Consider the following 27,157-nt stretch of genomic DNA (forward strand, 5'->3'; position numbering starts at 1 on the left):
ATTGGGTTCTGCAAATAAATAAAAGTCAAGTGTTAGGCCAAGAAATCTTTTTCTGGTGTTTTGTTTTTACCTTCATGAACCCTTCCCTTTTTTCTGTGAGTGTGGTGTTGTTGATACTCTAAGTGGCATGGCAAAAATCCAGCATCACCTTTTTTCTCCTTATTTCTTCTCCCATTCCTGTTTATTTCCTTTCCATTCACTTCTCTTGTTCTCTCTGCCCTCCTCCTGCATTTTCCCACTAATTTCTTCTTAGCTTTTCTCATTTACCAGGGGTATCTAATATAGAAAGCTCCATATTTCTTCAAGGGTCCAGAAATTTGTGCCAGAAATGTCCAACTTGATTTTAAGCTACTATCATAGGAATTAGAGAGGGGAAACTCCTACTGGATCGTCCAGTCTACTCTGTGTCAGTAGGATCATTCCTACAGTACATTTTCTAGAGTTCTGTTCAGACCAGTGTTAAATATTTCTGATTATTTCAGTTTTATAGATCTTAGTGCCATTAAGTTTTTCCTGATATTTATTGAGTTGCACACATCTGTCTCTGATGGGTCATCTTTGATAAGTTTAAGGGGAAAGGTGTGTTTTAAAGAAGGATTTGAATAAAGAGACAGAAGGAATTGTAAATGAAAGGGGCATCTTGAAAAGAGGAATCAAGATGAGTACTGGTGAAGGATAAAAAGGGACATTTTGGAGGGGTTTAAACAAAATCAGGAAGCAGAAAACAATGAAGGAAGGAAGGTAGGGGCATGGTATTGAACATCAGGACATACATCTTGAACTTATTATGGAAAGCGAGAGGAAGCCAATGTCAGATTGACCAGCAGAGTACCAACCTCAGGGCAGACTTAAGAGCTAGTCGACAAACCCCAATTTAGCTGTGACTTCCATACTTAGATTTCACCAACCAATTATCAAGTACAAACTCATCAGGCACTATAAGAGTCACAGACAGCTCTCTTGGGTACTCCAATCTACCTTGTCACTTAGGTAAGCTTGCCTTTGTGATAAATGGTCCCTTATACCACGAATCAGCAATATTTAGGTTACTTCCACTCCTAAAAGACCAGTCACTTACCCCAGGTCATTTGCACCTTACATCTCACACCAAAGAGAATGCTTGTAGCTAATCCAATAATAAAATCTACACAGATTTATTATATAGGAAAAGGAAATTAAAGAGTTATTTACAAGGTTAAAGCAGATAAACATATACAGACAAATGAGTTCCAATCTTAAATTTCAAAACATAATAGACACTTTTGTAATAAGCAAGCTCTTTGTCCTTTAGGGCTAACTCAGGCTTAGCAGCTGAGGATTCCTTGCTTATGCCTATAAACCTTGCCACTAGAGTCCAAGGAGCAATGAGATACAGTTCCTCCTTGTTAGGGCTTTTATTCCTGTTCCCCCTTCTGCTTTGAGCTGTAAATTTAGCTGATGGGAGGAATTCACTTGCAAGATTCATCTTCATGGGTGGAAGGAGAGTAAACAACAAAATTCTTTTGTCCTTTTTAATGTTCTACTCAATCTGTCTGGTGTTGATGGGCCTTCCTTGTTGGGCAGGACATAACACCTTCCGTTGGAGACTAGCATTTCACACTAGTTAATGTCTCTCTCCTATCTCATGATTTACGCAGTTATAGAGGCTTACAGTGCAAATGCTCAAATATTACCTTATAATATGGGATACAGATGTTTTAAGTGAGATTAATGCATGCAGCAACTCACAAGCATTCTATAAAGTCTAAACACATTCTTATAATTCTAATCTGTATTTTTCACAATATAAACACACAGGTGAGCCAGACTGATTTCAACTATGTATTTGTCAGTATTCAATTGAGGCATGGGGACCTTGGTGTTTGCTGACCCCTGGTCTGCCAGCATCACAAAGTTATAAAGAGGTAAAGTGATATAAGGATGATTGGGGTATTTTGCATAGTTAGTGATGAGCTGAGATGTGGGATGGCCAGAAAAGTTGGGGTAGTCATAGCAAATGATGACCAAAGCATAATCAAGAATTTGTGTAGTAAGGATGAAAATTCAAGAATAATTATTGGTAGCTAGAGACAATTCTCCTTTAGCTAAGGGGTTTGTGGCTTGTCCTATGTTTTAGCAGAAAACTATCTTGTGTTCTGTTAACCACACTTGTGTGAGGTTAGCTGATTATTATGGGCCATGGATTGTTATAAGTGTATCTGACCATTTTCTACATTAAAAGGTAAAATACATTTGTATTTAATGAATGTTTTTACACATATGTTGACACTTTCCAATCTGTCAGTCTTGGTCAAATTAACTTTGCATTTACAGCCTTCTGGTGACTGAAGGGAAGAACTGCACAAATCAGGAGGTATCTGAAATCAAGACTATACTGATAGCAGGGGCCAAGGTGAACTCTGCATGACTGCTGCCCTGGTGGAATGTAGCTGGAAATTGCCCATTTTACTTCCAGCGATTCACTCTTAACAGCTGGATGTAGGCAAAGAACAGGAACGCAAGTGACAAGCACAGGAGAGCAACCTCATTCTCCCACAAGCCCCAGGTGCTGTAGTTGATGCCTTGCTGCTGCAAGTACACCTCTCCAGGGACCCTGCAACAAACAGACACGGGTGTTCGGCACTGTTCAAACAAATAAAACACAATTGGTTTTATGTGAAATGTTATGAAGATAAGTTTTAGTGGTGATAAGTGCGAACGTATTAATTAGAACCAGGTGTAGCAAAGGAGGGCACTGTGCAAGTCTCTCCTTCTGTTCCTTTCCCACAGCTTTGCTAATGCAACTAGGTCCTGACCTGCAAGGTTGTCACTTCAAGTTATTCCAGTCTGAGCCGTGGCTCTGTCAATGCACTGTGATCCTGCCCTGAACCTCTCCTGGACAAAGGCTGCTCCCTGGAGGCTATCTGGAGAATACCAAACTCACTAGCTCTTTTAATTTGTGTAATTAGTCACAATAGCTACTAATTAGTGAAAAATGGAGTGCGTTAACTTTCTGCAACATCTAGCTCTATGATAACCTCTGTAGTGAAGTACTGCAGTGCTTCATTCAGAGAGTGCCATCTTCTCTTTACAGTTGCTTGGAAGCAACTGTGGGGAAGCCTTCTGCTTGTGGGCTGCAGTAGATAAGGCATGTTATGGAAGTGATGCATTTGCTCTTGTGGACAACTGCCAGCCTTGACCCACCCACCTGGATGCTCCCTGAATGAAGAGATGTAGTCCATGTTCAGATGCCTAGAAGACCCTTGACAAATGAACCTGGTTTTTCTAAATAAATGAGCTGTCCTTGTTAATGGGACATTGTACTGGTTTTTAATGGGCCTATTGTATGTCTCTGTGTATTCTGTAATTCTACAGTAGCTGTTGATGTTTTATCAAGGTATATAACTCCTGTAAGGGTGTATTATGTGTCCTGCCTAGTGAGTTCCTATAATGAGCCCTTCTAAGTACTGATGATCTGACTATGTGAGTTCCCAGGTGAGCCATTAAGTGTTTGTAAGTACTTTAACCATAATACATATGCTCCTGTAACATCCCGCTATGAACTTCCTGTGGGCCCACTCTGCGTGAACCTCTGTGGTGTCCCATATGTGGCCTGTCAATCCCTAAGTTCCATAAATGCTTAATATGATCTTGTTGTTCGCTTGCTATATGCCTCCTGTGTTGCCTAAAAATGCCATGTAAAATGCCGCCATGTATTTCTCTGGTCTGAAAATGCTTTGTACTTCCAGATAGGTGACTTCTGTGATATCCATGTTCTTTGTTTCCTGAAAGTGCCTATGTCTTGCATCTGTCCTGACAAATTTTGGTGTGGAGGTACAGGTTATCTGCATGAGGAACAGCCAGAACCAAATTCTAACCTAATAATTACAGTGACTCTTTTATTACCATGCCTGCTGATTTACAATAGAGAAATCTAGTGACATTTACAGATTCATCTTCCCTTGTGTGAGGGAAGAAAGAGATAACTGGAGACACTGCACTGACTATCACACTTCAGAAGGGGAAAAAATATTGTACACAAGGAATAAAAAAACCACTACTAGTTAGAGACATCTACCTATGCATTTTAAATAATTTTAGATTATACATATTGGGTGAGATTCAGAAAAGTACTCAAGTTTCTTGAGCACTTCTGAAAATCTTACCTGTGGTGCGGTTTATATTTAGTAAAGCATTTAAGGTTATATGTACTAGTATGTGAAGAAATGTTACTAAAGCATTTTGTACCCTTTATGCAAGACACATTGTGTTAAAAGAACATTTTAAAAATGGTGAAGTTAGAGATTTTGGAAGAATATTGTTATATATTGGAATGACTAACAGCTCCCTCTAATGTGTAGTATTTATTACAGGATATTCCTGTGTACCGTTCTTCCTGTTTATAAGTTAGTTAAACATTGGCTCACTGAATATGTATTGACACTGCAGCCTCTCCTTCAACAGATATGACATCATGGCCTCCTCTATTTATACTCCATTGGGTACCTGTGTGGTATGTCAGACTCCTGTATATCCAAAAATACTCTATAAATTGAATGCTTGTATGCACCCCTGTGGTGAAGTATGTCCGATATGACAGCCTCTACCTTCCCTTGGCTCTTTTGGGTTGTTTTTGGTGGTTGGTGAACAGAGTGAGTACTTACATGGAAGAGTTCAAATGGAAAACTGCTCCTGTGAGCTCATTGATGGTCAGGGCCTAAAACAGGAAACATATGTTTAAAAAAATCTCATCTGTTAGGAAATGGCAGATGAATAAACTATATAGCAAGAACAGAATTTCCTTCCCAGAGACATGGAATGTTCCATTTTGGTTGTGGTCCCTTTCCAACCTTTGAATAGAGGGTGGTCCCAGTATGGAAGAGATTTGGGAAATGCAGCATGACCGTGATGCCCTGACACAATTTTAGCAATTGGGGGATGAAGTTCACTTTACTTTTGAACCTGCTGTTTTGTACTTTGCCACATCTCCCCTGTGAGGGCTGTGACTCACATTCATTCCGTAATGGAAGATGCTGATCCATTTGATCCAGGACAGCCAACTCAGCATGGAGTTCAGGTTTACAAGGAACCCACCAAAGACCTGTAGGAGACAGTGCAAAAAAAAATGTAGAACATATTATTAACTATATGCTTGCCTTTTGTCCCCCAAAGTGCTTGGGAGTTGTTCCTCAGTACCAGACATCTTGAGCCAAATAGTAGCCCTCATTCATGAAAGGAAGAATAGGGAAATTATTTTTTATCAAATATATGGTGTTCCTATCCACTATCTTCTGAGTAGGAAAACAACAATGCTACGGATGTTTACCCAATTTCTGCGTTGTTTAAAAAAAAATCTAGTTTAAGATTACTAGTATATTTATTAGCTAAAAATTGTTTTGTAAAATATTTTTTCAGACTATTTGTCCCTAAAGTTTACTAGGACTTCCTAATACTAGTAGCTTTCATTTAAAATGATTAGCTTAGAACAGTAGCTAATGTGTGTGTGTTCAGAAACTACTTTTTCCATAAGAAATGTCTTTAGTTGTTTTAGAATATAGCGTTTTAGGCATCTCCAGTTGTTTGTATTGTGCAATGTATTACAATAAAAAATACAAAGGCCATTAAAGCATGGACTGAAGCCTCTTCTAATCGTACATCCTAGTGGGGAGAATAATATACCATTAGACTGTTACGAAGGACATGGAATACAAACATGCATATTTTTCGTACAATATGTGTGAGAAGTTAAAAAGTCTGTAATGTTTTCCATTTTTAAACTGCTTTACAGATATTTAACAAACATCTCAAATCACCCATTTGAAATAGGTAAGGATTACCTCATTTACAAGTGGAAAAACTGAGTCAGAGACTTTGCGACTTACTTAAGATCACAGGTATGGTAATGGAACCGTAAACTGTATTATACTGTTCAGTCACTAGGTGCTGCTGCATGAAAATACCTTATTTAAGCTAAACTCAGCCATACCTGGCAGAGCCTTAAAAGATCTTATGATTAACTTATCTGGGGTGTATAATAAGCAAGCTCTGAAGCCAGTCTATATCTGGTACAGGAATGTGACATGGTATATGGAGTAAACTAAGAACAGAAACAGAGGGAAAATAGCAACAAAGGTTGCAGGATCTCACCAACATGCCACTCTTTAATGCCCCAGAGAACTTCAGCTTTGACAGACTGGAAACAATATTCTGCAAGATTTCATATTGCTATCTAGCTGCACAAAGAAACTGGAAATATACAGGTATCAAATCACCTTTATGCTATGGGGAAACAGGTAGAACATATCTTTAAATCTTTTTACTTTACTGAAGACAGTCACAAAGATGACTCTGAAAGGGTTCTGGCTATGTTTGGTGCATGCTTTATACCTCAGAGAAATGTGGTTTATGAAAGAGCAAGTTTTCACCTGAGAATTCAAGAACCAGGGAAAATGTTAAGAGCTCTGCATACATTGGATTTGAGGAATGCAAAACAAAAAATACCAGAGACAGGATGGTTTGGTTATTGGGTTAACCGAAAAAAACCTTTCACAGCAGCTATAGTTGAAGAGAGATTTAACCCTAGCCACAGCTACTGAAATAGCAAAACAGTCTAAAATGGTGACACAGTAAAACAGAGAAATTTGTTTTCAGTTTCTAAGCTAGTTTCAGATTTTTCAAGTTTTTCAGACACTTGAGTGTTAAAAGTCCTTACCATAAAACCCCTGAAGCAAAGAGCAAGAACTCCCAGGCTATGAGGGACAAATTACCGAGAGATGATGCATGTCCAGACAGATGCACACAGTGTAATACATACAGGAAATATGCACATGTTGCAGGTGTTTCATCACACCAAAGCAGTCTGGAAATTGACTCATATTACAGACAAACAAGAGCCATTGTTTCTTGGATATATCACTTGTGATGACAGAGCCTGCATGCAGAGTGAATTTAATATTCAGGACAAGACTGTTGACTTTAAAACTATCTCAGGAGCCAATGACATCATCTCAGAAGGGACTTACAATCACCTTTAACCTCTTGTAGAGATGACGGGACACAATTCTGACTAGCCCTGGAGGTATTCTGAACTGCATGGTCCAATTCACCACAGAAACAACCTACACAGTGTGGCAAAGTACCTTGTTCTCCTCAGCAGACTCAGTCCTTGTTAGCCTTGGAGACACCTGCTTGGGCAAGGCAAATCCTTACAGATAGCACAGGATCCAGTTATTCCTTTCCCTGATCAGTCCCTTGTGTTTGTTTTCATTCCCTTCTGGGGAGGGAGTGCAGCCTCCCTTCCTGGAAGGGTTCGGTGTCTTGCTGCCCTTAGCCTACTGGCAGCATCCCTGCTTTTCTCACTCCTGCCCCCCTCCTTCCAGGATGCGGAAGGTTTAAAAAGGACTCCAGCAGTTGGAGCCAGTTGAACCTAATTAGCTCCCTAGCAACCCCTTTTCCAGCTGAACCTTATTTCCCCCTGGTTATCTCCTCAGGGGACAAGGAAAGGCCTTTTAATCCCCTGGGACTAATTACTACCCCTCCCTTTTTTGTAGCTGTTTGTCCTCGGTTTACCACACTGTTTGTCCTGGATTTACCACAATAGACAAAAGCTATGCATTCAGAGTGCACGTGACTAAAGGATCAAAGACTAACAAACTTTGCAGCTGCAGTGTGGCAGCCATGATGGGCCTAGTGAAAAATATGGAAGAACCTGATGGAGGATTTGATGATATTGTACTGTTGAAAGGACATCTAGTACAAATCAACTTGAGGTAATACTGAACCATACAGTGTACAAACACTACTAGCAGAGAAACCTTGAAAGAAACTAGCTGCAGGATTTATGCAAATTTAGAGGACATCATTACCTGGTTGTAGTGGGCTATTTTTCCAGATATATAAAAATAATGTACTTGAAAGATATAACATGTCGCAGTATTATCGAGAAATTCAAATGCACTTTTGCTCACTTCAGTATTCCAGTACAGCTAGTGACAGACAATGGACCACAGTTCACTGCAACAGAATTTAACTGAATCCAAATGAAATATGTTTTTGACCATATTACTAGCGGTCCATGTTACCCACAAGCGAATGGAACGGGTGAGAGAGCTATACGGATAGCCAAGAAAATCCTACAGCTGGAAGGTCCGTTTCTTGTTCTTCTGAGTTACAGATAAACACCAATAGTGGTTACTGGATATAGTCCAGTACAACTCCTGATGGTAAGATACCTCAGAATGATTCTAGATAGTCTTTTCCAAAACCGGAACAAAGTGCCCAGACATGAAGAGAGTAGCCAAGTCAGATAAAAAGGCTAAAAGAGTTTATGAACACTTTTACAACAGACATCGTTCAGTTAGAGGACTGCCAGGTCTACAACTTGGTGACTGTGTTCATGTCAAATTGGACGGAGAAAAAGGATGAACAGCTCCAGCTCTTGTAAAGAAAAAGAATCCAGCACACAGATTATATGTGATTGAGACTGACAACAGAGAGTTCAGCAGAGACCATCAACATCTACAGTTTCTTTCCTCAGAAAGAAAAATCAACAGAGCAAACTGTACACATGGCAGATGCAGAACAACAAGAGAATACTCAAGGATTCCAAACCAACTACAGCCTGTCATTGAAACTAACAGACAGCTAGATGACCAAATTGTTACACATTTGGGTCATATAATTAGAAAACCAGTATGATACAGACACACTTAGCAGACTGATATGTACTGAATTTCAAAGACAATGCGACAGTGTAAATATTGTAAATGGTAAGAATATAGAACTTAAAGGGGGCGATGTAATGGAATTCTAAACTGTACTATGCTGTTCAGCCACTAGATGGCGCTGTGTACAAAATACAGTAGAACCCTGTTTATCCGACCCTCCATTATCCGGCTCTCCATATTAACCCAACAACCAGCGCACACAGGTCCAGAAGCAGGCAATCTCTCCTGTGGCCCTAGATGGTGCTGCAGCCTCACAATTTCCCATTCTCCGAATTATCCAAATTTTTGATTAGCCAATCTGGCTCTGGTCCCAATTAGATCAGATAAACGGGGTTCTGCTGTACCTTATTTACACTAACCTCAGCCATACCTGGCAGAGTGGTAAAGGATCTTATGATGATCACATCTGTGTGCATGAGTAAGCTCTAGTAGCCAGTCCACGTCTGGTACAGGAACATGACAGGTGCAGAGGCAGAATTAGAACTCAGGCATTGCTGACTGCCTGTCTTGTGCTCAGACCAGACCTCTCCGCTTAGACTAGCTGTACTAATAACATATTGTTTATAGCTACAGTTGCTCTGTATCTTGCTTTCTTCAGATCTGAGCACCCCTGGAATATGGGATATTTGAAATCTGGATCTGAACTGAATGTTGAGATTTCGGCCCATCTCTGACTCCAGTAGGCGCTGTACATCCTGCAAGGCTGCCCTTGAGTGGATAAAAAGTTCTCACCATCATGAAGACGAAAGGCAGTGCGATTAAGACATTAGCGATGGCGAAGGTGCTGACGCTGGCGCTCACCAGGAAGGCCATGCTCACGGCTGCCAGATTTGTCAGACTGAGGGAAAGAACATACAGGAAGAAAGATCCTGCATCCTGTTTCAGACCTGTGTATGGGGACAGAGAGAAAGTGACTCAGTACTGTGGAAAGGTCTGGATCCATAACTGGCATTGCCATGGAATTGCTACGGGCTAAGGTGGTTCCCACTACAGGACTCCAACTTGGCATTTTCTGGAATTAAAGGCTTCATAACAAGCACTGCAGTGGGGATGCTTTCAGTGCTGGATCCATAGCATATCCCTCCAGGACAATGTTGTGAGAAATCTCCCATTACTAAATTTTGGTTTGTATTTTGGGCATGGTTATGACAAAGCTCAGTGGATCCATGAGGAGTTTGCAGGGTGGGGCTGTGAGTGCCAGATTTACCACTAAAGAGCAGCTAGAGAGTGCATCCCTCAACATGTTTCTATTTACTAGAAATCTGGGCCTGTTTTCATCCTAGTGTATATAATCATGCTAAAATTAGCAGTTTGGCTGCGTGGGTTTGTTTAACTCTTCACGTGTCTCAAATATTGAGATCATTTGACTGATTTTCCTGCACTGTTTGCTAAGCTCTGGGGGAAACTTAGAAGGCCACACTGCTGGAGGCCTGTCGGGATCTGATAGAGCACTGCTTTGTGAAAACGCAACCAACTGGAGTCAGAGCTAGTGGTATACTAGAAATAAGATGATTTTGTGTGTGGGTGTCTTATTATTGGAGTGGGGGGGGAAAGAAAAAATAATGAATACAGGAATCCTAGGAAGTTCTATACAAAGATTGTACATAAAAAGAGAATTTTTTACCTCTGATTATGAGCAATGTGACCTAACGGCAAAAATTAATAACAAAGCACAATCACCACAAAAATCTGTGCAATATGACATTTCAGACTTGCCAGAGTTTGATATTACCCCCAAAGTTTTTGTGGCATTTTCCCATGGTGATTTTTGTCCTGAATCACTTCCTCAAAGAGGTGCTGAGCTAAAGGAAATTCAGTACTTACCCATCATGAAGTACGATATGGCAGAGAACATCAACAAGGGGATGATACGATTGGGAATCAAATCAGCAAACACCTTGGCCAGAAAATATGCTGAGGTCCTGTAGTATCCCCTGGAGCTCTCATGTCTGGAAAAATGTATGCAATAAATAAAAACATTGAAAATCAAAGAGCTACTTCATACATTTAGGAGATATAACTCTATAACCACTTTAGTATTTCAGTCCTTTCCTTACTTCTCTCTCCCTCAATTTCATCAACTTCTGTCTCCATCAGAACTTTCTTCATCTCCAAACAGATATGCCATTAAATAATTAGTAAGCACAACATCCTGAAGAAAAACTATTGCCTTCATCTTCATCTTTGATACACCTCTCTCATTTACCCTTACTTTCATAAACATATGCATTCAGCTTTATCTTCTACTATTTCTGCCTCCTGTTTCTTCCTAGTCTATAAATCTTCCTATCACATCTAAAACATCACCACATATGATTCTATCCTGACTTCTCCTCTGATGAAACTCTCCTCCATGCTTCTATCTCCTTTTGTCTTACTGCTTGTAATTTCCTCCTTCCTTCAGTGGTCTTCCTCTGACCCAAATTTCAATTTGTCCAAAATGTGGTGGCCAGTCTCTTCATCCATATCTAGAAATGTGAAAACATCAGAAATCTTCTCCAGCTTCAAGCTTCTTGTCTGCTTCAGAATCCAGTAATACAATTTCTCCTATTCAAGGCAGGGCTCTATCTTACTTTCATTGATTGCAAATTATGTAGGATTATACCTTAAGTTCTTAGATGAACATGCCCCAAATACACACACACAAATACACACACTCTCTTTTTTTCTTCAAAGTAATCTTTCCCTTTTCTGTCACCCCGTCCTCGCTCTCCTCAAATATCCAATTCCTTTCTTTCCCGCCATCGTGGTTTCTCCAGAGTAGAATGTAGAAACTGCACCTTTCCTGTATTTAGTCTTTTCTTTCTGAAATGTGTCCATTCACTTCTCTCTGCTGTTATTCTGCCATGTCTGTAGATGCTACTTGCATGCTATACTGTGATTGACCGAACAGAGTGTCCTTATATTTGCATGTATAGATTTCAATTGGCTATGATTGTATTTGTTTTGAAATAATACTGAGCATTTTAAAGTTGGGAGCTGAGCCAGACTTTCTCAGCTTCATGATCTTCTGGCCATTTCTAAGGTCCAGCTGGACCTAAATTCTGTGACATCCTTATTTCTGAGGTGTTCTGGTGTTGAAATCTGGAAATTCTGTGGTGAGGTTTAGAAAAAGTGCACAATTTTTTTAAATGAGTGAAACCTGAAAATGAATAATACAATCTATTCATTATTCCTGTGTCTTTTTTATTTTGATGTCAAAATCAAGACATTTCACGCTGCCACAGATTTTTAGTTTTTAAGGTGCTGCTGATTTTGGTGTTGAAAATGCATAACTATTGTAAAAGCTGTTGGGGGATGGTGAAGATTTCGGTAACAGGACAAGGAACAGATGGGGCGTTTGGCATCTTGGGAAGGCATTAGAAATAGTTTGGGATCTGACATCTACAAGGCATCTGAGGCTTTTGGCATTAGGAGTGGTGATTCATTGTCTCTTTCCCTTCCTTTTTTAGACAGATGTGGACATGATTTGAAATTTTGGGAGGGCTTAATTATTGGAGCACAATTCTGTGGTGGTGGGTAGATCTGCAGCAAACTCTGCAGCCACAGCCTGTTTATGCCTGTTTCCAGCATTTTGATTTGAAGGAGTTTTAGAGTCACTCACATGAAGAGTTTTCTCTCATTGATGAAGAGCTCCACTGCAGACAGATTCCCAAAGACTTGATTGATGACCAGGAAGAAGAAAGCTCCTAACCTGCAGAGAAGGGAAGAAAAGGAAAAGAGATTTATTTGGAGTTCTCTGCTGGACTTGTACACAAAGGGCAGAGAGTTCTCTCATGCTTTTTACGGCTCTCACATTATACTGCCTTGGAAGTTAGGTTTGGGAATCAGGTCCTCACCAAGGTAAGTGTTCAATTACAGGTGGAAAATTTTTGAGTCTGTCACTGTCCTCCCTACTGGGAATATTCCCTGATGTCTTCAGCAGATTTTGGTTCCATATCAGGTTCCCTCTCCTAACTCCTTGGGTGCCCCAGGATATTATGCTCACTTGGGCTACTTGAAAGGAACTTGTCTGCATCTCTTCATTCATTCTGGAAGTGAGCCACTCCTTTCATCTATCCATCCATCCTCCCTCAGACTACCAGCTGGAGGAAGGGACTAAAGATTCTGTTCTTTCTCTCACCTGTTCTGAAAGGCTTCAGGCAGAGTGGCTGGTACTTGGTAGAAAATGAGCCCCACCAATATGGAGAAGAAAGTGCCCAAAAGGAGCTGACCAATGGATGTCTGAGGATTCCTCAGGATGTTCTTCACATTGCGATTGCTCACAACATACAGCTAAGGGAACATACATGAGTGCATAATTTATACATACATACATTAAATCTCCTCCTTGAAATATCCCAGGCCAGTCCATTGGACTTTATTTTTTATTGAGGATTCTTTACAACCCTGATGTTTGAATCCTGATGTTCTCTTTGTTTTCTCCCCTGCTTTCTCCATGCTCAAAACTGCATGTTGAAGCTACCATCCATCCTAGCAAAGGAAACTAGCTGCAAGTTCCTTTCAACTGCACTCTTCACAGGGATTTCTCTTGAGTGAAATGATGCTCAATCTCCCACCCCAGACACTGAGCAAGACTGAGCCCTCCCAAGATGTGCCTGCTCTAATTGATTGGAACTATGACCCATCCCCACACACCATGCATGGCAGGTGCATAGCAATATCCACAAGGCAACAGCCTCAGATTGGTGCGATATGAATTCTTTGAAACCAAGTACTTGGGATTTCCCAAGCTCCCATTGACTATTATGTGCAAGCTGTAGCTAGGGACCCTGCCTCTAGTGGAGAATATAATCTGGAAAGTTTCGCATCAATCTCACTTTCATAAAGATGGCTTCTAAACCAGACACAGGCAAATGTCAGAGAAACAGTCTCTCCATTGTCTGCAGCAATTGTCCATTCACCTTTACTCTGGAACAATGCCAAGCCACTCAACACCTGAGAGGAGTGTTTCCCAAACTTGGGAGGCCGCTTGTTCAGGGAAAGCCCCTGGTGGGATGGGCCAGTTTGTTTACCTGCCGCCGCAGGTTCGGCCAAATGCGGCTCCCACTGGCCGCGGTTCTCTGCTCCAGGCCAATGGAGGCTGTGGGAAGCGGTGGCTGGTAGGTCCCTCAGCCTGTGCTCCTTCCCGCAGCCCCCATTGGCTTGCAGTGGCGAACTGCAGCCAGTGGGAGCCACGATCGGCCGAACCTGTGGACACGGCAGGTAAACAAACCGGCGCGGCCCGCCAGGGGCTTTTTCTGCACAAGTGGCATCCCAAGTTTGGGAACCACTGCCCTAGAGCATACATGTTTTACTTATGTATCTCCACATAGCTATTCTTATTTAAAAATACTTCAGTCATCTTCAGTAGTAGTTCAGTGCACTATAGCAATGGTAAACTGCAGTATTCTGGATAATTACTGTAGAATGCGGTAAGGTGTTTTTTGTAAGGTATCTGACTTCTAATACATAATTTTCTGGTACTTAGTTAGGCTTTTAAACTGCCCTCCTTTCCCGTAGATATGTTATTTTGGTGTGATGATATGTGTAAAGGTTAGGAATTGGGTACATCTGTGCATGTCAGAGAACATTGCCTTATTTTCAAAGACTGTAATAGAAGTAGAATGAGCTCTGAAGCTCTTGTCATTTGTTCGCACATTTGCTCGCACAGAATTACATTTGCAATCAGAGAGAGACTGCGTATCTGATTTTTCTCATGATTTAAAAAAATTAACACCACACTCTCAGTGGTGCATTCTTTACAACTCCCGGCTGCCTGTGCCTGAGATGGAAGTCATTGTCATAGGTAAACATTCCCTTTCTGATTTTTGTTTTAATCTTCCCCACTTTCCCTGCCCACCCCCCCTACTCAGTGTACTCGGTTACTTTGTAAGATCAGTAACATTAAACATAAACTCCATCAATATACAGGCCAGATCCTTAGATGGTGTAAATCAGCATGGTGGCCTTCACTTTAATGAAGTGATGCCAATTTACACCAGCCGAGGGTCTGATTCATGTTGTATAATGTAATTTACGTATCTCTGAAAAAGTTTATTCTGTTCCATCCATTATATTATTTTTAAGGAAAGTTTTCAATTTACCTGCCTTAAATTGTTCCTTAATTTCACAGTTTATTTTGAATGATGGACTATAGAAATCCTTCCCCAGCATGACAGCAAAAGTACCTGCTTCTTCACTGTACATTGCAACCTCAAATTACTGAAGGGGCACCTTCTGAGGTGAGTACCTGGGGATGTGCTTTCCTAAAGGAAAAGCAGGGTTAGGCTCCTCATTAAGGGAGAAGTTCAACTCTGTGGCTGTGGAGGTTCCTTGGCAGTGGCACCTGTGCAAGTCTGCGGCACAATGGGGTTAAATATGGGGGGAGGCTGGTGTGGTGCACAGCCCAGCTCCATGGGGTCTCCCTGCACAGCACAGTGTAAGGAGGAGTAGATCCTGAGGATCCACGGCTGTGTTAATCCTCTGGTTTTCATTCCTTAGAGCAGGGAAAACTGGGGCCTTGCTTCAGCCCAATGCCTCTGCAGAGTGACTCAGTGGGTTTCTTCTCCCAGCGGCCTCATGGAGATACTCAGCACACAACTTGCTAATTGGCCAGGGCACAGGATCCCTGAATCTGGTCCTATGTGGTTACAAAAATGAAGAATATTTATGTTGCTGGAAGGATTTAGTCAGGGTTGGTCCCGCTTTGAGCAGGGGGTTGGACTAGATGACCTCCTGGGGTCTCTTCCAACCCTAATATCTATGAAGTCTTAGACTCCGAGGTCTCACTGGAATTGCTGCACATTGAATAAGTCTCACAAGGTCCTCTGCAAGAATCTACTGATTGCTGCTTTAAGACCACAAACCCTGAAACCTTCCTTTTCTTGTGTCTTTTATGTTGCATTTTCCTCCCTTTTCCCTCACCTGGCGGAAGAATGAGGTGGCATAGGTGGCTTTTGTTGGAACTGCATCGCTGAGGTGGCTCTTGAATGACTGTAGGTTTTCCAACTCTTCCTGCAGCTGCTCATAATAGTGGGACTTGTGGTAGTAGACGGGCAGTGGATTCTTGTCACTACAAGAGCTGCTATGAGAATCGGACTCTCTCACTAAGGCTGCAGACAAAATGGGACAGCCCCAGGTCAAAACTTTCCATTCCTGCTTCAACTTTGCTTTTGAAGGATTTTGAAAGTGTTAGCCAACTCCCAGAAAGGCGACAAAGATTGCTAATAATCACACCAGCATTTTTATCACTGCTAGTAACTTTCTAGTCACCATTTGCATACCCTTAAACACAACTGAAAAGCAAAAAGAACCACAGCAATCTGCATATGAATTTGATGATGCCTTGGCAGGTCTGCTTGCTAAAGGGAAAATATAGCATAAAAATGTTACTCTGAGACCGCATCTGTATGTGCGTAACACTGGCAAGTGATTGAGGTAGAAGGGAATTAGCACCATGCGTGAACAAGAATTATTTTGAGGAGAATCCAGTATGTTGTGTTCAGGCTCTGAGCTAAATGCTGGAATGGGCACTGCAGAAGTTTGGCTACCTCTGTTTTACAATCCCGATGTATTTTTTGTTGAAGTGGATTTGCAAGACATTGTCCTAGCTTCTGTCTCACCACCACCTCTCTCTTTCTCAGCCAATGTAATTTTACAGCACTCACCTAGCTCTGGACTAGGCTGGGACTGCATGATCTCTCCAACGATGACATCCAGGAAGAAGTCCAAAGGATTGTTAAATGCTTCACACTGGTAACCTGAAATACACCATATCACAAGAGAAAATAAAAGCTAACCTCACGCCCAACTAGCAATGTGAGAAAATGACAAAATCTCTGTGCTAAATATCATCCAGAATACTATGTTTAGTCTCAGGACATTTTGTGGCACAGAAGTTTTCCTTTTTGAGATTTTGGGAAAATGGACAGTTGCATATTAAAACCTGTGAAAATCTGAGTTCACACATTTTAATATGATAATTTGTCCTGATTCAATTAAAAATGTTGAGATTTTCAATTAACCTATTTCCACTCAAAAATGCTTCTAATGTTGAATGCAAAAAAAAAAAAAAGTGAAATTACATCAAGTAGGACTTTAAAAAAATTAAGAAGAAAATGCAAAAACCTTTCATTTCAAGGGTTTTGAATTACATCGCAAACATTTTGTAGTGCCCCATACCCCGCCTTCCCAGAGAGCCAAAGAACCGTTCAGATTAACCAACCAGCCTCATGTCAAACTAGTGCCTCCTCAGCGACAATAATTATCTTAGCCAAACCAGCCTTCTCTTAAAACACATCAACCAGCTGGGCCCTCTCACAGATCAGTCCTTCACAGCCAACTTCACTCCTAAACCAACTAACTTACTGGTCAACACAATATCTCACAAAGGAACCTGAAATAAACCTCTTGTTTCTTTTAAATGGACCTGTCTGTCTTCCCGATGTATCATGCGTCTGTATGTCTTCTAATCTCGTGTGAATTGAACCATCTACACTTCTCCTTGGACCAGTTAAAATATGTTGCTGTGCATTGATGCCTGTCATTCCTCTTCCTCAGGATGCACATGGCACCCCTGTAGGGCAGCACTTTCTTATGTTTTCCTCGTCTGCTTCCCCCACTTTACTATCTCCTAAATATACCCAGTCTCTGCTGTCTTTGTGAGTTAGAGTCCTGGACAGAGAGTTAAATCCAGCTCTTTTGCACGGGTCGGGCAAAGCACAACCATGAAGCAATGAAGTTGGCCTTTGCACACTGTGAGTTGGCTGATGCAGTTAAGATTTGAATCAAAACCGTTTTCCATGATGTCCTTGAATAGTGAACTGCTTGCCTGTCTGACCTAGGTTCTCCTGGTGCATCCTTTTATTTGCACTAGGTTTGTGCACCTAGAAACCTTGTCTGCTACTGTTAAGGGTTTCATTAACAAACACCCATGTGTAGCTGTCCTGTAGCAGTAGGAAATATAATTCTCATCCTGCCGCAGTCTCACCCCCTACCAATACTGTTGAAATAGCCAGTGGACTCTTCGGCTGGTCCTGCATAAATGATTTCTCCCTTGTTCATCAGCGTTAGATGATCAAGCAGACGGAAGATGGAATAACGTGGCTGGTGAATAGAGAAAATCACAGTTCTTCCTTTCCTGGAGAGTCTGCAAAACAGAAGAAGCACGTGGTAAATATCACAGTCCCAGGCCAGCTAGAATTTAGGCCTTAATTTGAACTGTATTTTGGAGGCAAAGCCACATTAAGGTATTTGCTGCCTATGTCTCTAAGGGCTGTCTAGATGGAAACTAAATGCCTCAGAGTACTATTTGAAAATAAACTGGTGTGAGCCTAGTTTTCAGACTATAGCTTTATCTCAAAACAGGTGTTAATATGCCTGGCTGCATGCATTATTGTTGACCTGCCTTTTCAATATTTATGCAGAGCCTATGCTGTATATAACCTGTTGATTTGCTAGATCATTGTGAGACAGCTTGAGCATGGAAAGGGGGATAATATCAAAATGAAATTCCAAAGATCTTAATGGAGTGGAGCATCAGAAACAGAGAATGGCTCACTGGTGCAGCAGCTGCATGATGGAATTAGCTGTGTTGGCATCCAGTCCCGTAGTTGGCTCATCCAGGAATATCAGTGAAGGTGCAGTGATTAGTTCCATGCCAATGCTGCACCGCTTCTTCTCACCCCCTGAGACACCACGCAAGAACTCAGTGCCAATCTGATACCACAGAGAAAAGAAAGCAAGCAAAGAACCTCAGAGAGGAGGCAGATGAGTTTAAATATAGGCCGTAGTGAGTGGGTTGATCTGAGATGGACACAAATGGTAAACATATAGCTAGGGGCGCTCCTGTCCTTTCAGTCATCTTCCCACATTTTAACAGGGGGAGCTGTATCCTCTCTTGCGTCCCATCACTCTGAGCTCCAGAAGCCATGCTGGTTTCTCCTTATCATATCATGTTCACTAGATGATTTATAATTCCATTTGTCTTTATTTCAAACAATTCACCTGGCATTGAAATAATCCTTACTGGTCTGTATTTCCCAGGATCAGAATCATCCTAGCCAGGGGGCAAACTGGAAACAAAGAAGTCGTGGTTCTCATACAAGATCTGCCCAAAGAGCCCACCTCTAAGCTCTGTGAGCCTAACAAGAGCACAGTATTGCTCTCTTACCGGACCTACCCCGCTCCCCATCCCATCTCCCTGTCTCCCTCCCATTAAGGGGAGGGAGTTAGAGAGAGAAATGGCAGAAGAGGCCTGCATCTCCAATGTGTAACCCACTCTAGGAGATTGTGGGACTTTGTCCCTCTCTAATGGCTGGCCCATATGAAACATTTGAACCTGCTTCCAGCTGACAGACTCAGTCCTTTAGCTCAGGCAGTAAAACCTCATGGTTTTCAAAACTGAAAGCCCCAGATTGAAACCCTGCTGTTGGCCTAAGCAGGGTTGGATGTACAGTACATGCAAAGTTGCAAAAGCAAATACCTGTGTGTGCTCTGTTCACCCTGTGCATGCAGAGGATAGAATCTACACGTGCAACTCAAATCACCCACCATATCATACACCTCTGTCACTGTTAGTGTGTGAAAAGGGTCCTATCAGGTGCTTGTGCACACACATAAGGAAGCTATTGCTTGAAATGAGAGGTGGTGCTGCTGTGTGAGTACATGTACAACCTCTGCCTTGTTTTAATAAAAAGATAGTACAGTAACCTTGGTGTCAGCACACTCCTGTAGCCCCAGCTCCTGTATTACTGCATTGACCTTCAGCTGCTTTTCTGCTTCACTGTTCCGGCTCTGTAGGAGGCGCAAGCTGGCAGAGAACTGAAGGTTCTCACGAACAGTGAGTGTTCCCATCAGAATATCCTCCTGTGGCAGCACAAAACAATGGAAAACACTTGATTTAAAGAGGAAAATCAGCCAGTGCTTTGAGAGAAAAGACCTCCTTAGTGGGTCCTAGTATCATCAACACTGTTCTAGTAATGTGAAGTCCTTACAGATAGACTGTACCCAAAGGGGATTCCTGGTGAGAGGAATACAGAGGTCTAATGGCTTCCATAGAGTTCTCAGGGCTGGCCTTGCCATGAGGCGAACTGAGGCGGCCACCTCAGGTGCCAGACTGTGGGGGTGGGCACCACTAAGACCCAGAGTGTAGAAAATTGTGTCTGCTGCCGGTGCATATGTATTCTCTCTGCTCTAGTTGCACAGAGATGGTGGAGTGCTGTCCTGGAGGAAGGAGGGCACAAGAGACATAGCAGACAGGCAGGAGAAAAAGTTAGAGGGAATAACAGAAAGCAGCAGGAGCTGCAGGGAGAGAGAGGAGGCGGAGCCTCTTATGTACCTCTCTAGCACCCCCAGGAGCCTGGACTGATTAACCCCAGCTTCTCAGGGAGTTTCCTGCAGCTTCCCTGAACCCATTTGAGGAGAACAGTCAGTCAACTGAAGTAGTAGGAGCCAGTTAGGCCCTTAAGACGCTGATATCTTCCCTCACTCAGGCCCTGCTACCAGCCTGCTTATTTGTCTCCTTCAATTGAGTGTTGAGAGCCACTATAGCTGGCACAGAACAGCAGTCATGAGTGAAAGAAGAAAACGCCCCTCTGGGGCAGCATTCAGAAAAAGAAAGAAAGCAAAGGAAGCTTTTCTATCTAAGCAGGAAGGAGCTCTCCTGAGATACATAGACACAAATGTTCACGATGAGCCTTCCGGCCTCCGTGAGGATGTGAGTGGTGAGGAGATGCCTGATCTTCCAGTTCGTCAGAGTGCAGCATTCATATCTTCATCTCATATGGATGTAACCATGCACATTCCTGAAGAAAAGTGTAGATCAGAGAAGAGTGTGGTGGAGGCGCAAGAAACAGCAGCTGCTGAGTTTAGTTCTTTAAGTCTAGATGATCCAGGACTGTGGACCCACTTGAGCAGTAGCCTGAGGGACTTCCTTGTACTGCATGGGCCACAGCAAGTGAAAAACTTCATGTTCCCCAAAGACAATGAAAATAGAAGTTTCCATCCAGCACATTACTGGCATGAAATCCCCAATGGTGACAAAGTGGAGAGGCCATGGCTTATGTACTCAAAAACCCAGAATGCTGCATACTGTTTTTGTTACAAACTCTTCCAGTCTAATGTTCCAGGCACATTGGGTTCTACAGAAACAAAGGGCTAGAAATCTGGCATGCCATGAGAAGGCAGCAAATCACCAGAGAGCATTCCATAGGTGGAAAGAGCTTGAGATGAGACTAAGGTTAAAGGCCACCATAGATGATCAGCATCGAGAGAAGGTTGCATCAGAGTCTCTTTATTGGCAAATGTTCTGAAAAGGCTCATTGCCGTTGTGAGAATGCTGGCTACCCAAAACCTGTGTGGCGCTTCAGATCAGCTGTATGTGCCAAACAATGGAAACTTCCTTAAAACTGTGGCGGTGATGGCTGAGTTTGATGCTGTACTCCAGGATCATCTAAGAAGAGTCACGACCCAAGAAATGTACACCCACCACTACCTTGGAAAAACAATTCAAAATAAGATGATACAGTTACTGGCAACAAAAGTCAAACAGAAGATTGTGGCAGCTTTGAAGTCAGCAAGATATTACTCTGTTATTCTGGATTGCACACCTGACATCAGTCATACGGAACAAATTACTTTAATGGTGTGTTTTGTAATAACAACAGAACCTAGTGAAAATGTCCCTTCAATGGTGACTGTCAGAGAGCATTCTCTAGAATTTATTGACATTGATGATACTACAGGAGCTGGTATGACAAATGTGCTTCTTAAAAAGCTGGAAGATACGGGAATTGCGATAGCTGACAGGAAAAGTCAGGGCTACAATAATGGTGCCAACACGAGAGAGGAAAGAACAGAGGAGGGGCAGACACGGATCCGAGAGTTAAACCCTCAAGCTTTTTTGGTCCTATGCAGTTCTCATTCATTGAACTTGGTGGTCAGTGATGCAGCATCAGCTTCTAGTGAGGCTGCTGAATTTTTTAATGTAATTCAAAGCATCTATGTATTTTTCTCTGCATCAACTCATCGATGGCAAATTTTGAAGCAACATCTGGGGAACATCCTCTCTGACACTGAAACCACTGAGTGCCACATGATGGGAAAGTTGAGTGGAGGCAATAAACCCTATCAAACACCAAATTGGGAAGACAGATGATGCCATAGTTGCCATTATGGAGGATAATGCTTAGACAGGACCTGTTCATGGGAGAACAGTGGCAGAGGGAAATGGAATCACCAGAAACATACATAACTTCAAATTTCTGTGTGGCTTAGCATTGTGGCATGACATGCTGTTTGAAATAAATGTTGTAAGCAAGAGACTCCAAAGTGTTGACCTTGATATATCTGAAGCAATGGAACAACGGGACAAAGCAAAGTCATACCTACGGTCTTACCGGTCAGATGAGGGATTTCAAAACGTTCTGAAGAGTGCACAAAAGTTGGCAGAGGAACTTCACACTGAAGCTATTGTCCCATCCATTCTAGAATACAAGAGTCACTGAAGAAGAAGACATTTTGATTACGAGGCACGGGATAATCCCATAAGAGACCCCAAACAACAATTCAAAGTTGAATTCTTTAACCAGGTTCTAGATTGTGCAATACAGTCTGTTGAAGAATGTTTCATGCAGCTCAAGGAACACAGCAATATATTTGGAATGTTGTATGATATTCCAAAACTCCTCACTATACCTGAAGAAGACCTACACCAGCAATGCAGGGCACTAGAGACAGTGTTGACACATGATGACATGTGCAATATTGATGCAGTGATTTAGGTGATGAACTGAAAGCCCTTTCAAGATATATTTCAGCAGGATCAACTCCAAAGGCTGTTCTGAAATATATTTGCACAAATAAGATGACCACCCTCTTTCCAAATGCTTTTGTTGCTCTGCGCATACTTCTAACGCTTCCTGTAACAGTTGCCAGTGGAGAACGCAGTTTCTCCAAGCTGAAGTTAATAAAAACTCATCTACGCTCCACAATGACACAGGAGAGACTGGTCGGCCTTGCAACCATCTCAATAGAGCATGAGCTGGCCCAGACTGTGGACCTTCAGGAAGCAGTTCAAATCTTTGCAACCAAGAAGGCAGGGAAAGCACCACTTTGATTATTCAAACAGATAAAGATGCCAGTGTTTACTATGCAGACAAGAAAAGTTACATTTGCTGCTCAGGCATTTGAAAGTTAAGTGTTAAAATTTTTGAACAAGGCATTTTAAGTTGTTAGTTCTCCTTTATTGGGGTAGGTAGCAGAGCAGTACCATGAGAGGAGTAGAACAGGAAGAAGGCAGAATTGAGACCTTTCAAAGTTTTGGCCCAAGCAAGGGGGTATGGGGGCGTCATTTGAGCTCCCCGCCTCAGATGCCAAAATGTTGAGGGCCGGCCCTGAGAGTTCTCAGTGGGAGAAAGAGACAGAGACTTGTAGTCTCTTAAGGAAAAGACAATGCTCCAAATGGAGAAAATGCCTATGATGACAGAGTCATGTGGTTATGGCTGAGTGAAGTGATATTTCAGGATCCTAAATTGATACTCTGCTGTAGCTATAAGGAATACACATCTGCAATTAACCAACATCATGAATCCTTGCCGCTGCATGTCCTGGGCATTTGAGGCTCAGCATACTATTCCAGTGGAAAATCAGATAGGCCTGTGCACAAACTGGGAGGCATCATGGATTCTGCCCTGACTCACCTGCACTATGTAAGCAGAGCATAGGTGAAACTGTGAGTTTGCTGACTTCCCATCCATGAAGATTTGTCCACTTCTAAGCCCCTTCGGGTCCTTCCACCCCGCAAGTACATCAAGGAGTCTGAGGAAAAAAAGGTGACTTTTAACAGTTTCTCAATACAGGGCTTCTCCCCATATCACTCCAACCTATGGACCCTTCCAGCCCAGTCCTGCATGCCCTCTCCAAGTTCATTCAGCTTTGGATTTCCCAACACTGCTCTACTAAAGTAGCTAAGCAGTTGTCTTCAGGAACCAATTTTGTCCTACAAGTATTGCTGTTTCCTGTGGTGAGAGGGAAATGAATCCCAGTATTCAGACTGTGCTCTGCCAATGTACCCAAACCCAGAGCTGCAGATACCAACCCACCCTGGGGTGGGTGGGTATTGAATCGCAGTCCTTTTTCCTTCTTTGCAATAGAAGAGATATCAAAAGTGATGCAAGAGGCATTAATTTATACAGCCACACTTACGAGGTTTTGCCACTTCCGGTTGGTCCTAAAATGGCATTCATTCCAGGCTTCATAATGCCACTGCGAAAAGAAATAGTATTATAAACTGTTTAGGGAATGATTTCACATGACAAGAAACCCAGAGTGGGCAAGCTGGTTAAGTGAAAGCAAGAGGCAGTTATTGGCTGAAAAGGGAATGAGACAGAAGACAGGCTTTCTGATAGAGTGTGTGCTATTTGTGAAAAGTAAACTCCAGGATCGGCCTGGGCACAAATGGCTGCCCATGCTGTGTGATGTGCACTGAGCTGTTTCAAAGCTGGTACAGACCCCCAAAGGAATGTTTGTGTCACAGCGTGACTTGTTGTGGAGGTACTGAGCTGGAGGCATGGGCACTGAGAGCTGGAGGTAATTGTACAAAGGTAATTTCCAAAGAAAAACACCCACTCAGGCCCAGTCGAAATGTTGCTGCTAAGATCAGCTTTCTGGCTTGCCCTTCGGACCACATCATTCCCAGCCCCCCGTTAAATCTCTTCACAGCCGCCCCCATCTCCACCACAACATATAGCTCCTAATTCTTATCTTTAAGGCTGTTCACAATTTAACCCCACTTTGCCCACTTACTTTGTCTTTATAGTATTGTCAGCTGCCCTCTTTCCTCCACTGATTATGCCAACTCTCACGGCCTATTTGTTCACTTCTCCCAAGCCATGACTCCCCTTTCTTCCATGACTCCCCTTATGTGTGAAACACCTTCCCGAATCTAATCCATAAAGTGACTACACCATCTCCTTCAGATCCATCCATGAGATCACTCCTACTGTGATCCTACCAAACACGGCCAGGTGATACTGAGCAGGCAGGCAGGGAACTGGGATTATTGCTACCAGTATCTTCATTTAGCTCAAAACTCACCCTTTAAACACACATCTGAACCTTCAAACTAAGCACACAGTTAGTGCCTGTAGATATGTGTGAACACTACTGTCACCCCAGCCCCACCATCCCTCCATTTGTTTGTTACACCCACTTCTGGCCTCTAATCTTAAACTTAAATTGTAAGCTCTTTAAGATACGGACTGTCTCATCTCTCTGGACAATACACAGCACAGTGGGGACCTGATCTTAGCTGGAACCCCTTTGTGCTACTAAAATATAAATAATAATAAATGATGGTCATACTAAACACGTAGGTGTTCTGTGTTAGCTGGAATCTTGGGCTCCAGTGATTGTTCATAGATCTCCCATATCCCAAGCAAAGGCAGAGCTCATCTGCTGACGCTGGCAATTAAATGATTCACAGTAGCGTTACTGCAGCAGATATGAGGGACCGATATGAGAGGTGTTTTCTGTGAGGCATTCCAGCTCTCATAAAGTATGCACACCAGCCTGGTCATGGTTTCAGAGGGCATCAATTAATCCACAGCAAAGCACACGCACTCGCTGCAGAATCTGCCCTTTGATACTTTGGGACTTCGGAATCCACGGCAGTGCCAGCCTCTTATGTGCTATTTCAGATTTAACATGCTTACCATTTACTCTTGCAAGCCTGGGATTTGGCATCTGCAGCTTTGTGCCTTGAAGCCCCAGGAATAACTTGGGGTCTCTAGCTCTCTGGTCCAACGAAGCTCTGGGTGGATAGCTGAAGAGATGTGATGGGTGATGACAGAGGGAAATGATAATTGCCATAGACATGAATATCCCGTAGCAATTGATAAGTGCAAGGGTACTGGAGTCACTCCCTGATTGACAGGGCATACAGAGGGTGCATAAGGGTGTTTCATCTTCAAATGGTTGGTGTTAGGAGGAAAGGGGATCTTCCTCTGTTGTGCCATGAAGGAAAACCTTTGTGAAATTCCCCATCTGCCTGCTGTCCCACAAACTGGCAGGGGCTGGCAGTGTAATGCAGCCCACGTTGTTTATTATTTAAGCCCCTTGTTTTAGACAGTGTACAAACATATAACAAAGAGATGGTCCCTGCCCCAAAGAGCTAGCATGCTCTGCCTCTTGAGGGAGGGGTGTCTTGTGTTCTTCATCAATGACCCCTTCAGTCAATTAAGGATCAGCCCTGATGGGTTGATAGAGGGCACCCCTTGCTCCTCAGCAGGAAGGATGAAGGGCCTGGAAGATGCGGATCGATAAAACAAGGGGAAAGAGAGATTGGGGATCTGGATATTTCTGCAGGATTGAGGAGCATGTATTCCTAGGACACTGCTAAATTTCTGAGCTAGCTTTGGTTGGACCAGACACAGAGAGTCCCACCTGCTTGCACTGGCCCCAGAAATATTAAAAATGTCATTTTGTTGTCAACAATAAGTTGCTCATGAAACCACTGACACACAAACAGTGCTATGAATGTCACTGCCCCTGTGGAAACCTGACTGGTGGTACCTGGGGCCTGCGTGGGAGGGCAGAGGGCTGGGTCTCCAGGTAAGACTGGGTTATAATAACTGGGCCTGCGCATGATCTCCCCCAAGAAGTTGAAGCTCACACAGCAGCATGCACACGATCCAACAGAGCCTGGTGTGAGCACTCTTCCTTTCCAAAATGAATTTAAATCACCAGTACTGATCTAGGAGGCACTTAATGGTCAGGGTCCAAGCTGTCTCACCGCTTACCTATCTTCCCCACTGACCACTATTTGCACTCTCAGAGATAGCAATGCTCCACAGAGGTGCTTCAACCAAACTGGCTCAGGATAAGGCTCTCCTGTGTATGGGACACTGCAGGAGCACCTTATTGCCGGCAGAATCCAACCCTCTTTGATGAGATCTTCCCTGGTGATGGCATTTCCCTTGGACTCTCAGAGAGATTGGAAAGGAGGAAGAAGAAAGAAAGAAAGAATAACTCAATAATCACCCAGAGAAGCAGACAGAAGCCAAGCAAGGCCATGAGAATATTGCCATTTAGAGCACACTCATTATGAGTATTAATTTTTGGGCAGTACTTAGACATTGCTGTGATAGGAACCACAGACAACCCTGAGACAGATAACTAATTTTATTATGCAATTCAATTGTGCTCTGTCAAATATGCGGTGTTCAATACTCTGATATTTAAGATTTCCTAGGTCTCTATGGCTCCAGAGCCCCATGATTCCTTATTTTGGCTATGCCTTTACAGGGAAGAACCATTCCTTACCTGACATCCCTGAGAATTTCCTTTTCTTCTACTTCTTTTGAGAAAAAGGACTTGGTAATGGGGACAAAGTAACTGATGTTTTGGAAAGCCAGAGCTGGCCCAGGAACATTCAGCTGGGTAACAGCTTCCTGAGAATCAGAGAGTTCCAT

General features: G+C 42.6%; 1 protein-coding gene across 1 annotated transcript; it reads right to left on the minus strand.

The window, feature by feature from the left end:
• Positions 1-2,445: 2,445 nt before the first annotated feature.
• On the minus strand, positions 2,446-27,157 carry LOC144268193 (broad substrate specificity ATP-binding cassette transporter ABCG2-like). Its single transcript, XM_077822844.1, has 15 exons — positions 27,009-27,157; positions 23,892-23,951; positions 23,387-23,504; positions 19,398-19,553; positions 18,247-18,404; positions 17,684-17,835; positions 16,355-16,447; positions 15,612-15,799; positions 12,829-12,980; positions 12,310-12,399; positions 10,530-10,654; positions 9,438-9,592; positions 4,991-5,080; positions 4,644-4,696; positions 2,446-2,593 (listed from the first exon to the last, which is right to left on the minus strand). Exons 1-15 carry the CDS (start codon positions 27,155-27,157, stop codon positions 2,446-2,448), a joined length of 1,887 nt encoding a protein of 628 aa, XP_077678970.1.

This window comes from Eretmochelys imbricata, chromosome 7, assembly GCF_965152235.1.
Source record: "Eretmochelys imbricata isolate rEreImb1 chromosome 7, rEreImb1.hap1, whole genome shotgun sequence".
NCBI classification, from domain to species: Eukaryota; Metazoa; Chordata; order Testudines; family Cheloniidae; genus Eretmochelys; species Eretmochelys imbricata.